At 41.2% G+C, this 16105-nt stretch overlaps 1 protein-coding gene across 1 annotated transcript; it reads left to right on the top strand.

Annotated features, from left to right (window-relative positions):
• Positions 1-23: 23 nt before the first annotated feature.
• ELAC1 (elaC ribonuclease Z 1) lies at positions 24-15602 on the top strand. The gene is made up of 4 exons (XM_045790125.2): positions 24-120; positions 3575-3739; positions 9688-10155; positions 11635-15602. The coding sequence occupies exons 2-4, from the start codon at positions 3583-3585 to the stop codon at positions 12099-12101; spliced, it is 1092 nt and encodes a 363-aa protein (XP_045646081.2). The 5' UTR covers positions 24-120; positions 3575-3582; the 3' UTR covers positions 12102-15602.
• Positions 15603-16105: the final 503 nt, after the last annotated feature.

Raw genomic sequence — 16105 nt, 5'->3', positions numbered from 1 at the left:
GCCACACGCGGTCACAGCCCGCGGCGCACTTCCGCCCGCGCCGGCGCCGCCCCGTGGACGGCTGGGCCTTGCCGCGGGCCTGCGCCTCCCTCGGCTCCTGCCGCGGGCCTCGGGGAGTGGGTGAGTGGGACAGGGCGCGTCGGAGAGGGGCGGGCCAGGGTCTGCGCCGCCGCCTGCCTCGCGTCCGCCGTGCGGGCCGAGCCGCGCGGGCGGGCACGCTTCCTCCGGACTCGCGGGCCGGGCCCGGCTTGGAGGACCCAGGCCCGGGGAGCGCCGGGGAGCGAGGACGCGCCTTGTCTACCCCCCACCCCAGGCGGGAGCCCCCCGCCGCCCCGCGGTCCTGCCGCCGCCCACCCCTCCTTCGGGAGATTGACATTGACTTGGGGAGAGCCTGGGCTCGCAAGTGGTCGGAGACCTGGCTTCTGGCCCTGACTCGGCCTTGGCCTCTCCGTTTGTCTCTCCCCGGGCCACGGTTCTTTCATCTCTAAAATGGAGGCAGGCAGTATCCGCCCTCCCTACGCCACAGGGTGATTGCAGGGTTGGCGCTGCCTGTATGGAAACTGGTTCTCGACCTGGCAGCCTTTAGAGTCATTGGGAAGTCTTCCAGGTGCTGAGTCCCCAGAATCACCAGGAGATTGTGATGTGCAGCCGGGACGAGAACCACTGGCCCGGGGAGTGTCAGGTGACAGTACTGTGGTCGTGTGCGATGTTCTCGACCGGAATGTGCACTTGATCCAAGGTGGATAATAGCCATGAGAAAGCAAGCGGCTGGTTTTATGTTCAAGAAGACAGGGACCAAATCTGGTCTGGTTACTTTTAATTCCTGGTGCATGTCACAAAATATGAACCGTTGATTAAATAAATTAATTTCTGATTACTTCCCCACCTGGTGGAAGGGTTTTGATTATTTGGCTCATTTTTAATCTTTTTATTATGGAAACTTTCAAACATAGGAAGATAAGATCAATCTTGTTTCATCTCTTACCCTCACCTCATTGGATTATTTGAAAGCAAATCTGAATGTACCGTTTTATCGGCGAAATACTTATTTATGTTTGTAAAACACAATAACTCCTTTTTAAAACAAAGCCATTATCAATTTAATAAGCATTTCGTGTTATCATTTATCCAGTCAGCGTTTACATTCCCTCAATTGTTTCTTTTTCTCCCAATTCTCTCTTTTTCAGTTTGTCCAAATCCAGGTCCAGACAAGCTACGCATGCCACGTTTGGTTGACGTCTTTTCTATTGCATTTAATCTCCTTATGCCTTCCCTCTTTATTTTTTTTTCCCCTTGTATATTACTTGTTAACGAAACCTATTTATTTGTTCTGTAAAGTTTCCTACATAACGGATTATGCTTGTTCCATCCCTGTGGTGTCCTTTAATAAACTGGTGTTTAGATTACAGTTTTTTTCGGTTTCAGGTTCTACTTTTTGGCAAGAAAACCTCATAGGGTTATTGTGTACTTCATACTGCGCACACCCGGAGTTAGATAAGATCTTGTTTCTCTTTGTGGTGTTAAGATTGGTCACTGGACCTTTTCTGTGCAGATTGCACCACAGGGTAACTAAATAATTGACCCAGGATTTACAGAAGGATGTCAGCTAATAACTTCAGAGGAATAAGAGAATATCACCTTTTGGCAACCTCGAATGAAATAGTGAATCCTGGCAGTGAACATTATTGGCTGTTAACATCGGAAAGAGAGGGACAGCCAGACAGCATGTGCTTCCTAATGGAAGTACCCAGTACCACTTAAGTATACTCAGATGAAAACTTATCAAATAGTCTTGGATAATGGGTGGGAGATATGCACCAAACAAGATTGTCCATGAGTTGATAATTGTTGAAGCTCGGTGATGGTTATATGGTAATGCATTACACTAATCTCTCTACTTCTGTGTTTGAAATTTTTATAATTTTTTTTTTTTAAGATTGACTGCTTGACTAGTGAATTCAGGTCAGCCTGATCTATCCTTTGTAGTTCTCCATTAGCCTTTCACTAAGTGATTCTCAAACCTGACTGCACGTTAGAATCACAGGGGAAGAAAAAAAAAATTTTTTTTAAATACTAAAACACGTCTTACTTGCAGAATTTCCTTTTTAATTGTTCTGGGATGGAGCCCAATTATTGATATGGTTTAAAAGCTCTCCAGGTGATTGTAATATGCTCCAGGGTTCTGTACCACTGGCCTAGATCCATTATTTGTTAAGGATTGCAAAGTGATTAGATTTTATTATTCCTTCTGCATTTATTCGCTTTTAAAATGTTTAACTTTCTACATTCTGTTATTCTCACCTCTGTTGCAAACTGCAATCCAACAGGAAAGCCTCTGCAAGTTAAATTACCCAATTATCAGAGGAAGCCTTGATCTTGGAAATGAAAGTGTGGAGTGACACATGGAAGGGACACTAGCAGTTACCTAAAACCTGTGCATGGGTTGGGGAGATGTACCGTCTGTGTGTGTGAGGGGTGTGTGGGGGGCGAGAGGGTGGGAGGGCTGACCGGATCTCCAAATGGTAAGAAAGATTAGGTGATGTATAGTTAGAAAAGTATGTTCAGCCTTATGACACATTTTTTTAAATAATATTAAATAAATTGAATATAAAATATATGAAAAATAAAGACATCAGATGCTGTTCATTGCAACCAAAACCAATCCAAAGATTTAAAAGAAAACCACTCCCCACCATCACCATTTTAATCACTCCTGAGATAACCAATATTAACAATACGGTGTGTATCCTTCCACACAGACCTTCTCTGTCTTATGTAAATGCAGAGGTTTGGGGTATTGTAAAAATGAGATCATACCATAGCCATCTATAACTTTTCTCACTGTCATCCCTCCAGGACAAGAATTACAGACCTGACTTAACTGCAAAATAAATAGTTCGTGGTTATGAATGTACAATAAAATATTCAATCATTTCCCAATTGAAATATATTCAGATTGCTTCCAAATTTTAGCCACCTTAAAAGTACCACCAGAAACATCATTGTACGTAGGTCCTTTATTTCTGCAGGGCAGATTCCCAAAAACGGTGTAGCTGGGTTAAAAAGTGTTGTTATTAGCAGCATCACTGTTGTCGGTAGTATATACTGCCAGCTCACTCTCCCAAAACATAAAAGCAGTATATACCTCCACCATAGTAACATGAGAATACCCTTTCCCCTGTGCTTCACCTATTCATCCTTCCCTCCTTCTCCCCAAACCACTGTCAACCATTGGTGTTTTTACCATCTCCATAGTTTTACCTTTTTCAGAATATCATCTAGTTGGGATTCAACTATAGTTTTTAATTGACTGGGTTTGGCAGTTTTTTAACTTGTTTTTGTGTATGTGAACAGTCATACAAGGTTTGTAACTTGTGGTTTTAACTCACTCTAAGAGTTATTAAAATTTTACTTGGTATTTCTATGGAAAACTATTAGAGAACAAGAATCCAATCTCTTCTGAATAATTTATAAATAATACTTAAAATAAATAACAGTAAATCTCACAAGAACATGTTTTTGGTGATTTTGAGCAGTGATGTGTAATAATCCCTGGATGATCTTTTCATTGCAGGGTGGAAGATGTCTATGGATGTGACATTTCTGGGTACGGGTGCAGCATACCCATCCCCAACCCGGGGTGCCTCTGCTCTGGTCCTTCGGTGTGAGGGCGAGTGCTGGCTCTTTGACTGTGGGGAAGGGACTCAGACACAGCTTATGAAAAGCCAGCTTAAAGCAGGTTAGTATGCATTCAGCTATCTCATTAAGACTATTTCTTATTCATTGTGTTGGCTCTCCTTGGGCCTTTAGCTCAGAAATAGCCCAGACAGTTGCATCCCACTTCAGTGCTAGAGCCCTGGCAAGATTTGGGAGGCCCTCAGGCATCCAGCCACATCCACTGAACTTTGTTTATTTACTTTTTGTTCTTCCTATAAATGTTGAGAGCAAGGATTTATATAAGCATAGGGGTTGGAGGATGGAGTGGGATACATGAGGCATATTACACGGATAACTGCAGAAGCAAAGGAACAGCGTACATACTTATTTCCACCAGGAGATAGTTGTACGTATCACAAGAGGATACAAAGAGCAATAAGTGTTCAGGAGAGTGAGGTGTTCTTTTTCATTTGGGGTTATCAGGGTAGGCATCTCAAGGTGACCCGTGAGTTGTTGAAGGAGGAGGAGGGATTCACTGGGCTGGGAAGAAAATGAGCATGCCAGCCAGTGGAATTGGCATGAGCAAAGGTCCAGCACCAGAAACACCAAGGAATACAGTAGTGCAAAGCCTTGGCCCAGAGTCAGGCCAGCCTGGGTTGCAGTGCCAGCTGTGTCTTGGCTTGTGGCCTTAGCAGATCAACAAACTTAAGCTTTATTTTCTTCATCTTGAAAATGAAGATAAAAACTCAACCTAGAAGAGATGTTGTAAGAATTACAGATAATAATCCCTTCTCTGTAGAGTTGTCTCTCAGTTAAATCTTAGTTCAAATGCCGTCTCCTCAGAGGCTTTCCCTGAACCTCTGGGTTTAAGTAATTCCTTGTTCATCCCAAGCATTCTACTGTTTCATGCTATTTTTATTGATTTCTTAGCATCAGTATGTAAAATTGTTATTTAAATAGTTGTTTCTGTGTTTACTGTGTATTTCCCTGTATGATAAAGTAAGCTCAAGGATCATGTATATACCTAGTAGATGTCTAATAAATATCTTTTCAGTTGATGCATGAATAATGTGTTCAGCCCTTAATGTGGTGCTTCTCACTTATTGGTCTTGATAAATGATAGTTCTTGAAATTGTGTGATTCATCACAGTGTGTGGCATTGATGACTAAAAGAAAGTTAGTTCTAGCATCCAGGGATCTCTTAGTCTAGTGGTGGAAACTGACATGTAAACAGAGGTAGTGTAATGTGATAACAGTGGAGCTATTTTCTAAATACTTTTGGAGCACAAAGGAGGGGGACATTAACTGTGTGTTCAGAGAAAGCATCCCAGAAATGGTAACAGTAGAGCTAAGGTCTAAGAGTTGATTAGAAGTTTCTCTGGGGAGAAAAGTGGGGATGGACATTCAAGGAACAGACAATGAGTGAGCAAGAAGTAATAGAATTTCCAGGACAGAAGTGAAATGTTTAGGGAATGTTGAACCATCCAGAGCATTGAGTGGTTGGCCAGGATAGATGAGAGATAAAAATGCTGAAAAAGTGAGGGCAGAGTATGAAGTCCTCCATGGTCTACTAAGGTATTTGAACCTTCTTATTCTATTGGCAATAAAGAACCATTAAAAGTTTCTAAGCAGGGGAATGACATGGTCTGATTTGTGTTTTAGGACAGAGTTTTTCTATGGCAAATATACTGGGAGAGACCAGTTTTTGTTTTTGTTTTTTTTAAGATTTAGTCATTTTAAAGAGAAAGAGAGAGAGGGGAGGGGCAGAGGGAGACAGAGAGACTCTCAGGCAGACTCCCCGTGGAGCATGGAACCCAACTTGGGGCTCAAGATCACAATCTGAGCCGAAACCAAGAGTCAGATGCTTAACCAGCTGAGTTACCTAGGCGCCCCTGGGAGAGACAAGTTGTTTTTTTTTGTATGTGTGTTTTTTTAAGATTTTATTTGTTGATTTGAGATAGAGAGTGCAAGAGAGAGAGAGCACAAGCTGCAGGGAGGAGCAGAGGGCGAGGAAGAAGCAGTCTCCCTGCTGAGTGGAGAGCCTGATGCAGGGCTAGATCCTAGGACCCTGAGATCAGGACTTGAGCTGAAGGCAGTTGCTTAACCGACTGAGCCACCTAAGAGCCCTGAGAGAGACTAGTTTTAAGGCAGTTGCATTCATCTGAGAGAAGAGATAGCGGATGAGGATGTTGAAGAAGGAAGTAGGGATGGGGATGAAGATGAGAGACTCAATTTAAGAAATACTTATACAACTAGCAGGGGGTGATGACTGATTGAATGTCTAGGATGTGAAGAAGTGTAGGATTACTACAAGTTAATGGAGCTGGTGTCCCAGACCTAAATAGGAAGTCAAGAACAGAGCTGTTGGAGGAAGGAACTAATGCATATCAGTTAGGACTCAACAGCCTTGAGGTGTACACAGTTCAACCTAAGACCCTGAGGTGAGGGCAGGTACTATTCTTTATTTCCCTTGGGTCACACAGGGGTTCCTTTCATGAGAACTCTCAGGGACGAACAGGCTAGAGTGGAGGCTGTGATATTTCACATTTTAGACAGTAGGGATTGAATTGGTGGGATGATTAAAACAGAAACAAACTGTTAAGTGTGGGTACCAGAGGTTTGGGTGTGGAGATAAGTCTTTACTCTTTATTTAATACCTGTATCAGTTATCAATGCTGCATAACAGATGATAAATTTAGTGTCTTATTTGCATTTATTATCTCATGGTTTCCGTGGGTCAGGGAGTTCGGGCCTGAGTTGGCTGGGTTCTCTGCTTCGGGGTTTCAGTGGGTTGCAATCCATGTTTGGCCAGGGCTGAGGTCTCATCAGGGGCTCAACTGGGGAAGAATCTGCTTCAGAGCTCACTCGAGTTGTTGGCAGAATCTTTACAGTTGTAGGACCAAGGCTGCCACAGCTCCTCGAGGCCTCCTCTGGTTCCTGATCATGTGGGTTTTGCTTCGTGGTAGCTTGATCCCTTACTGCCAGCCAGGGAGAAAGAAACTCAAGAGCAAGTCTGCCAGCAAGATGGAGTCTTATAATGTAATCACACTGTATCCCTGTGCCATATTTTACTGGTAAGAAAAGTCACAGGTCCCACCCACACTGAAGAAGAAGGAACTGTAGAGGGACATGAACATCAAGAGGCAGGGGCTGTGAGTACCACCTCATGTCTATTTGCTACAATACCTTTCTCTAATATTTTATATTTTGTAGCCGTATATATGTTTTATATATGTTTTAAGTAAACATTTTGCAAAGCTGAGCCTCACAAAGAATAAATAAAATGAAGCCTAAGGGAACCTTTAGTTTACTAAATTCTTACTGCTAAAAAAATACCTGGCCTCAGAGACGAGGGTTAAGATGGTAATCATAGAACATTATCTCTGACTGTAGCGTTTCAAAAGCCCCCAGTCTTAAACTGGAATGGAGTACTTTCAAGTCATCTGCATTACTTTCAACCCAATATGGACCTATCATTATTTGATTCACTCAAACCCTTTCAGCTTGTACTCCTCCTGGGATAATAATATTTTATGAGTTTCATAAGGAAGTACTTTTTATTTATCTAAACACACTTCTTTTAAGCTTCCTTGGTCCTAATGTGCAAGGATCTGATTACCAGTATGGGTTTGTCAGATCTATTTCTTTCATAATTTTAAAGAGTGAGCTTAAGCCTTCCTTTTTCTTCCCTTAAAAATGATTATTAAAAGTATTACAAAAGTAAAATGAAATGATTATAAAAAGTATACATGCAGGGCGCCTAGCTGGCTCACTCAGAGGAGCATATAACTCTTGATCTTGGGGTGGTGAGTTTGAGTCCCACATTGGGTGTAGAGGTTACTTAAATAAGTAAAAAAATTTTTTAAAAAGTATACATGCTCATTGTAAAAATTCAGACAAAGCAGAAACATAAAATAAGGAAAGCCTGAATTCCCCTTATAGGTAAAATTACGTTATAGGTAAATTTTTTGTGGATGTAGATATGTTAATGGTATAGTTGTGTGTGTGTGTGTGTGTGTGTGTGTGTGTGTGTATGTGTGTGTGTACAATTTGTGTAAATGGTATCATACTGAACAATTATATTGCAGATATTTTCCTATGGCAGGAAATATAACTGCATCCTCACTTAGGGGATGTTTAGTATTCTGCTTCTCTGTGGTGGCATATCCCCCTGTAACTTTCTTGTTCTCAAGTGAAAGGAAATTCGTGTACTCTGCTTTCTTCATTTGATAGCATCTCCTAACTTTGATCATTGTGGTTGCCATTCCTTCTCCCTCCGAAATCAAGTTTCTTGAAAAATGAAATGTTTGTCTTCCCTGAAACTGCGATAACTGTGGGAAGCAATTTTTGACTTACCTAATTTGTCTAACTTGCTTTGGGCTCACAGATTGTTTTGGTGTTCAGTGTTGGCTTTGTTGTGCACTAGATAGGGAGAGGGCCCAGAACGTCTGACTTGGCAGTGGTAAGGTCAACGTGAGGTCATGACTCAATAACCATTATAGTCTGTCTGCAGAGGCCTCGGGTCACATTTACGGGCGCCTCAGCAGCCCGGACAGCAGGAAGGGGAGAATGAAAGGGTTTCCAAGAAGTCAAAAGACAATAAAAGCAAGGCCTAAAAAGAGAAAACAAAAAGGAACATGCTGAGGAAACTTCTAGAGTGCTTCAGGATTCTCTAGATCTCAAATTAGCCTCTACCCAATCTATTGTTCCCTGACACAGGGACCTGGATTTGGTATATTAACTCTGGAAGACTTACTTGGAGAACATTTTTGCCTTGATGTCACTGGACAAATCACTTTACAATAAACTGTTCCTGTTCTTTTATGGTATTAAATGTTTGAAATAGGTGGACCATGAGGCTAGGATCAGAATTCTGTTACACTAAAATTGTGTTAATTGTGATTGTTACTTTTAAGATGCCCTGGTGCATCCAGAAAAATGCTAATGTGGCATCCTGCCACATACCAGCAGTAAATTCAGTTTACCATTGGCTAAGTCAAGTTACAACCTAAGCCAATATGCACTGAAAAAGCCATTGTGTTAGCTCTCACTGAAAAGAAGGGATGGGCCCACATACCTTTATATAACACCCTAGGGGATCTGCCCTCTGAGCTATATTCTAGCATCTATTGCCCACCTCCCCTCCGGTTCTTCACCCCCATTCTCTCCCACCTCCTTTCTCCCTCCTGCCTCAACGTCTTCCTTATTCTCCTCCCTCTTCAAACTCACTCAGACAGGCAGGCTCTTTCTTGGTTAGTTAATCTCTGTCCAGTGTGGAGAGTCCTTAAGTGGCAGTTTGGGGTTCAGGCTTTGGTCAAGTTGGAGCCGGGGTTGCTGGAAGTATGTATTTGTTATTCTCAGAGGGAGCAGTAGAGGGCATTGTAACTGTCAGATGCTTTTGACATTTGAGGCCGGTCTAGTTTAAGTGAACTATTTCAGTACGCTTTCTTATTTTTCTCTCTTACTTTCTCCTTTCTTTCTTCTTCTTTCTTTCTTTCTTTCTTTCTTTCTTTCTTTCTTTCTTTCTTTCTTTCTGCAAGAAGATATGTAGAAAATACTCTTTTTTTTTTTTTTTAAAGATTTTTTATTTATTTATTCGACAGAGATAGAGACAGCCAGCGAGAGAGGGAACACAAGCAGGGGGAGTGGGAGAGGAAGAAGCAGGCTCATAGTGGAGGAGCCTGATGTGGGGCTCGATCCCATAACACTGAGATCACGCCCTGAGCCGAAGGCAGACGCTTAACCGCTGTGCCACCCAGGCGCCCCAGAAAATACTCTTAAAACTGTGATACTATGTAATTTGAAGATGTTTTATGGAAAAAGTTATATCTTATTAAAACCATAAAGCCTATCTTCCTTGCTTCTAGAATCATGTAGCAAAATATAAAGAAATAAGTTTGTGGTGATAAATAGGACTCTAAATTCATTTTGCTGCTTTCTATGTAAGTTGTTATACATGTTTTAAGTAGCGTCGTATGGGTTTTTACTTCTGGAAAAATTCCCAATTTTATTTCTCTGCCTCAATCAAAGGGAGAATTACCAAGATCTTCATCACACATCTTCATGGAGATCATTTCTTTGGCCTTCCTGGCCTCCTCTGCACAATCAGCCTGCAGAGTGGCTCTGTGGTCACCAAACAGCCTATTGAAATCTATGGCCCTGCCGGGCTTCGAGACTTTATCTGGCGAACCATGGAACTCTCTCACACAGAGTTGGTCTTCCCCTACGTGGTCCACGAGCTGGTGCCTACAGCAGATCAGTGTCCTACAGAAGAACTAAAAGAAATTATGTATGTGAGTAAAACAGACAGCCATCCCAAAGAGGGACAAGGAAGAACTATCCTGTTAGACTCAGAAGAAAACTCATACCTTCTGGTTGATGATGAACAGTTTGTTGTAAAAGCATTTCGCCTCTTTCACCGAATTCCCTCCTTTGGGTTTTCAGTTGTAGAGAAGAAACGCCCAGGTAAACTCAATGCACAGAAACTGAAAGACCTCGGTAAGTGGTGGGTTTGTTTTTTTCCTCCCTTCTCATCAGTTAAGCTGTTGTTAGCTGAAGCTGCTAGAAGTGTCATAATAACCTTCCTTTCCTGTGTCCCAGGCCTAAAACTGACATTTTCTCCACTTATTTCTTTTGCCCAAAGTTTGCTCATTAAGGGAAATACGTGGGGCCAAAAGCTGCTATTCAGACCAAAACCCAAGTATATATGTGAATCCTTTTCTCTTCACCCCCTGGATCCACATTTTTAGTCTGTCTTACCTTCAGCTGGCTATCTTGCATGGCAGGGTGGTGGTGGTTGTCTTAGGTCTAGGCTTTGATGTTTTCATGTCTTCCTTTTGAAGTATGTTTTCGTTGACTTATTTGGCCTGAGAATTTTTGCCATAGTTCTTAGCTGTGCAACTGCAACCAGCTACTTTCAGGGTTTTCCTTCTTTATCAGCCTTGCCTACTCATTCAACCTTGATTAAGTTAATTTGGTGTTCAGAACACCACGCCTCAAGTGTTTCACACGCCTGGGTTCCTCATAGGCGGGAGCCAGCACAGAGACAGACTTGGGCCCCCTCTGAGGCTTTGTACCTCCTCCATGCCGGGCCGTCGTGCGTGAGGGGGTCTTCACCTGTCTCGAAGCAGCGTCCAGGTTCCTTCCACGCCCAGCATCACTGCCTTCCTTGGCATGGCCACAGCGGAGCCTATAAAAAGATGATGGTGTCTTTTGTATATTTGTTTCTTTTTGCAGTCTCTTCCTTCTTCCCCAACTAAAACAAAATATTAAATAATGAAGAGAAGTGACTTAGGCCAAAGATATTTTTCTTATCTAAAAACCTGTGGAAATACTATTACATTGGGAAACTTTAAACATGATGCATGATGGAATTAGTGAACACGTTCTGTTCATAGATGTTGTTCAGAGTGATGGTCACGTGTCATTCTGGATGCATATGAGATAATTAATATAAGGTTTACCAAAAACTGCCACTGTCTACAAAGAAGACTGATTATATATGATTGCCAGAAATGCTTCTTGATCTGATTCAAATGATCCTCTCAAACCATTTTTTTGTTAGTCAGTTTATAGGTACTCTGTCATTATTTAAATGGATTCATTGAATTTATTCAAAGATGAGCTTGTTAAGTAAAGTAGTCTCAAAAACTGTTACTCCCATTCACAGCAGAGAATCAAAGCTGGTAGCTTGACTGGAAGAAGGTCTTAGTCTTAGTGGAACTTAAAAGCTTAAAGCTCATCTGACACGTGTGCTTGGGAAATGTTTTAGGTACTAGGCCATCACTAATATCAATAGCCAACACTGAACTTTTAAAAATGTATAAATGTTCCAGCTTTCCACAAGTAGTAAAATATTTATAACAATTATGAAAAGAATTGGATGCCTTTTCCGTTTGCTGTGCTGTTAAAACAGACTCTGTTAACAAGTCATAAATTCCATTCCTGTGATGTGATGTTATCTGCCTCCATCATTAGGTGTGCCACCAGGTCCTGCCTATGGGAAGCTGAAAAATGGCATTTCTGTTGTTCTGGAAAATGGAGTTACAATTTCTCCCCAAGATGTCTTAAAAAAGCCTATTGTTGGAAGAAAAATCTGCATTTTGGGTGACTGTTCTGGGGTCGTGGGTGATGGAGGAGTGAAGCTGTGCTTTGAAGCAGACCTGTTGATCCATGAAGCAACCCTGGATGACGCTCAGATGGACAAGGCAAAAGAGCATGGCCACAGCACGCCACAGATGGCTGCCGCGTTTGCAAAGTTGTGCCAAGCGAAGAGGCTAGTTCTGACTCACTTCAGTCAGAGGTACAAACCGGTTGCCTTGGCCAGAGAAGGAGAAACAGATGGGATTGTAGAACTAAAAAAGCAAGCTGAATCAGTGTTAGATCTCCAAGAAGTGACTCTAGCAGAAGACTTTATGGTGATTGGCATTCCAATCAAGAAGTGAACCCGGTATTCCGGAATGCATACTAACATGCCTGTGAATATGTTACTGAACCAGCAGTCAAGTTGGTGGTGGTGGTGGTGGTGGTGGTGGTGGTGGTGGTTTCGGTCTAAAATTATTTGGGTCCTCATAATCCTAAAAAGGATAGAGCTGCATTGCTGAGCTGACTCAGCAGTGAGAGGGAGCAAGCTTTTTGATAATAAATCATTTTGAAAAGAAAGAAAAAACCAGCATCCTTCTTAAAGTCCAGATTTGACAAAATGATAGACAATTTAGGTATACTTTTTGTTTTGTGGCTGCTGCCTCAGATATAAGCCAATACCCCCGTGCAATCCTGGGCTTGCTTCTGCCCAGTTTTATTGCTATTGTTGGCAAAGTACAGAGGGCTCAGCCCTCTTGGCTAAAAATGGTATTTTAGCAGTTTGTTGAATCTGTTCATGTTATTAACAGAATAAAGAGAAATGTAATGAGACATTATACATGCAGGATTGAAGCTAGCATATTAAATCTTGATTTGTTTGCTGGAATACTGAATGCAGGGTCAAGGTAGGTGTTTATCCTTCAGTGAATGTTTTTTGGAACTTTCTGGTTTGTTGTAAACCTGTGGGTCTCAGCCAGGGGTGATACCACTCCCCTAGAAATTAGGGGGATGTTTCTTGTCAAAATGACTGGAGGGCTGGAGAAGAATACTACTAGAATTTAGTCAGTAGGGGCCAGGGATGCTAGCTCTTACAAAGTTGGGGTCAGTCCTGTACAACGAAAAATGATCTCACCCCAAAATGCTAATTGTAGGCCTATTGAAATATATAGAAAGTTAAAACTTATACTCCCAATGTGAATATACTTTATCAAAATTAGTGACGTGAATTGAACTGGTTAAGTCAAATTCTTACAACAAACTAGAGAACTAGAACAAACATTAGAAGATGTTGGGATTGGAATATCATATCAAATATTATTTGACAGAAATGAGCCATGAACTATAACTTCTGAATCTGGAAGTAAAAAAATGATATTTGTTAAACTGAGGCTTAGTTTATGTGTCCCTATTAATAATTCTTTGAGCACAGTTTTAATAAGCTAGCTTTTCCTTCTGAGCTCCCTTCCACCTCCCTTCTGTCTGCCGTGGGATATCTCTGATTCATTTGATCCGCAGTATTTCTCAAAATGGATTACATGGAAAGCTAGTCTCAAGCACAGATTCATTCAAAAGGATTTTCTCATCCCAGTTTGGGAAATGCTTTATGTTGTGTGTCCCTCTGGAGGTGTTCTAGTGCCCATCGATATCATAAAAACAGTACTCCTTGGATGATCACAAACCCGTCTTTGGTGCTAGAAAGATGTGATTTCAGAGTCCCATTCTATACCTTGTGGTCTGGTGCAGATTACTTACTCTTCGTGAGGTTCAGCTTGCTCATTTCTAAAATGGGAAAAATAATAAGACCAACTGTGTAGGATCGCTGTGAAGATTAAATAAGACAGGGTGTAAAAGGAACATAGCACATTGCTTGCAGGTGTTGAGAAGCCCTGCAGTAGAGGGGTCTGTCAACTGTTTTGAACCCGTCTCAGTCCTGTTTCACCATATACTATCTATTAACATTTCAGGAACCTTGGGAGTTTTATTGTACACGTATTTAGAAATTCTATCATGGTATATACTATCAAATTCTTTAGGGTTCTGGGGCTTCTCTCAAAAACTTCTGACTCCTGGATGGACCTAGAGTCCCTAGAGTAGTGATCATCAGGATGGTCTAGTTACTCAAGATCTCAGTCATTCTGAAACAGTTTCCAGAATGGTCTAATTCTACCATACTCTAGTCTCTTGGGCCACCAAAGTTTGACCAGCTTAAAGTGTATCTTGGTTTCTGGACTCAATTAAAACAAGCATTTATTAGACACCTAATGTGTGCCCAAACTTGTACATCCAGGAATGGCTGATAGTACTACTATATGGAGCTCTTGAGGGCGAAGACTGTATCTTAGTCACCTCTGCATTCTTGGAATTACCCACTCATAATAAGCACTCAAATGTTTATTGAATGAAATGAGGCCTTGATATCGTGATAGCATAAACTTTAGGACCTGAAGTTTAGGACCTGTGCCTAGCCCATTTCATTACTCTATTTGTCCAAAAAATTTTGACCACCTGTTTGGTGGTACCTTGTTCAACTGAGTACCAACTAAGTGCCAGTGCCAGGTTTTACTGTGTTGGGACTATGTAAGTGAATATAAGACAAAATTTCCGGCTCACTGTCTCGGTGATAGATACTGATAGTAAAAAACAAAGGTGAATACACAGGTCCTTCACGTATTCTAATCTTGTAGCCTGGCTCAGCTTTGCTGTTCTTGAGCATTGTTTGTAGCTGACTTGAGCTGTGCCCTTAGAATCAGGCCCTATTAACCTATGGGCTAAGCCCTCAGAGACCATGGGAATGTGGGAACAAATTGATACGATGGATCGATCAAGCATAGGGTATCAATCCATGGTGAGAATTGCTTCTTGGGTTCTCTTCTGGCCTAGAACTTTGTTCGTAATGGTAGGACACATTCTAAGAATTTGTGGAGCTAGAATTAAAAATGAAGCTTATACTGGACTTCCCAAAGCCTGTAATCTGCTCGTGGTTGTATGACTCTAAGAAGGGATAAGAAAATGTATTGTGCCCCAAACTTATTTGATCACTGAATCCTCTTTTGCCAAGGAACATCTTGGAACACAGAGAAATATTATTACCTAATACTTCTCAAAATTATTTTATTTACATTTTTTATCTGAACAATTTATTGAGGTAATGAATTCCATATCTATGCTTAGTATTTTCCTTGTCCTAAACTGGCTTTTCAGTTGTCAGGAATCTATAGGTACCTGCTTACTTTAGATTTCCAATTCTCAATATCTACCAATATCTCTTGATAGATAATTTTTTTTAGGGATTCCAGAAAGAAGATGATTACTCATAATTCTACCACCCCAAAAGCAACTACTTCTCAGTCAGTGGTGTTCAAATGAAGGTGTGAGTCAGTATTAGTCAAGGTAGTATGTAGGTGGACAAGGTAGTATGTGGGTGGACAAGGGTGTGTAGGTAGGCAAAAAATCCCTGGGCTGTGATTCCAAAGCCTCTAATTTAGTTGGTCTGGGGTGGAACCCAGTGATCTGCATTTTTAGCAAGCCCTCCGTCTGGGTGATTCAGAGATACAGGGTAGCAAACCACACTGGGGGAAAAAACTGTCTTTTTCTATGCACTTAAAAAAAATTGAGTGTACATAGATATTTTATATATATTTAAGCATACTATGTTTATGTATGTGTGTATGTTTTTACATATAGGGTGACCTCAACTGTTTTTCTCATTTAACATTATGAGCATCTTCCCACGATGTTAACTGTTCTTTGAAAGCATGAATTTAATGATTTTATAGTATTCCATTCTATAGATGTAACATAATTTTCCTACTTTGGGGGCATTGAGATCGTTTTCGATTATATATAAATAATACTATCATGAATATTCTTGTGCGTAAATCTTTGTATCTCTGAGTATTTCCTTACGGTTGATTTATTTATCTTAAGGTCAAAACATCTGACTTGTGTTAGATTCTGCATGGGAATTACCCACTTGTTTTCTAGCTCACACCGTGCAGCAGCATGAGAGAGGCCTATTTCGCTACTCTGGGTAGATGATACAGTTCATCAATTAATGACCTTTCGAACACTTCTCTTCTAAGACATTTGTCTTATAAAGACAAATTTGTCTTATAAAGACAAATTTTGGCCTCCTGGTGCAAATAGCTTTATTATGTCTTTCAACTAGCACATGCAATTCAACTGTAATTTCCTTGAATATTCTATGCCAACTTCAAAATTTGAACAGTTTTTACTTAATGGGGTACAAGTCCTTACTGCTTCAAATATGTTCATGACTGATGTATAGGGAAGGTACTTTTGTCCTCACAAAGATACCAATTTATAGTGAAATGTAGTGGTTCTGTCCTTATTGATTGATGGATTT

Source organism: Ursus americanus, chromosome 19, assembly GCF_024610735.1.
Source record: "Ursus americanus isolate L20-20 chromosome 19, mUrsAme1.1.p, whole genome shotgun sequence".
NCBI classification, from domain to species: domain Eukaryota; kingdom Metazoa; phylum Chordata; class Mammalia; order Carnivora; family Ursidae; genus Ursus; species Ursus americanus.
The sequence above is the reverse complement of the archived record's forward strand: the minus strand, read 5'-3'. Positions and strand labels throughout refer to the sequence as shown.

Coding starts and splice junctions, on each gene's coding strand:
- ELAC1 (XM_045790125.2), top strand. CDS start 3,583: ATGTCTATGGATGTGACATTTCTGGGTACGGGTGCAGCATACCCATCC. Junction 3,740..9,687: donor GAAAAGCCAGCTTAAAGCAG/GTTAGTATGCAT, acceptor CCTCAATCAAAG/GGAGAATTACCAAGATCTTC. Junction 10,156..11,634: donor ACAGAAACTGAAAGACCTCG/GTAAGTGGTGGG, acceptor CTCCATCATTAG/GTGTGCCACCAGGTCCTGCC.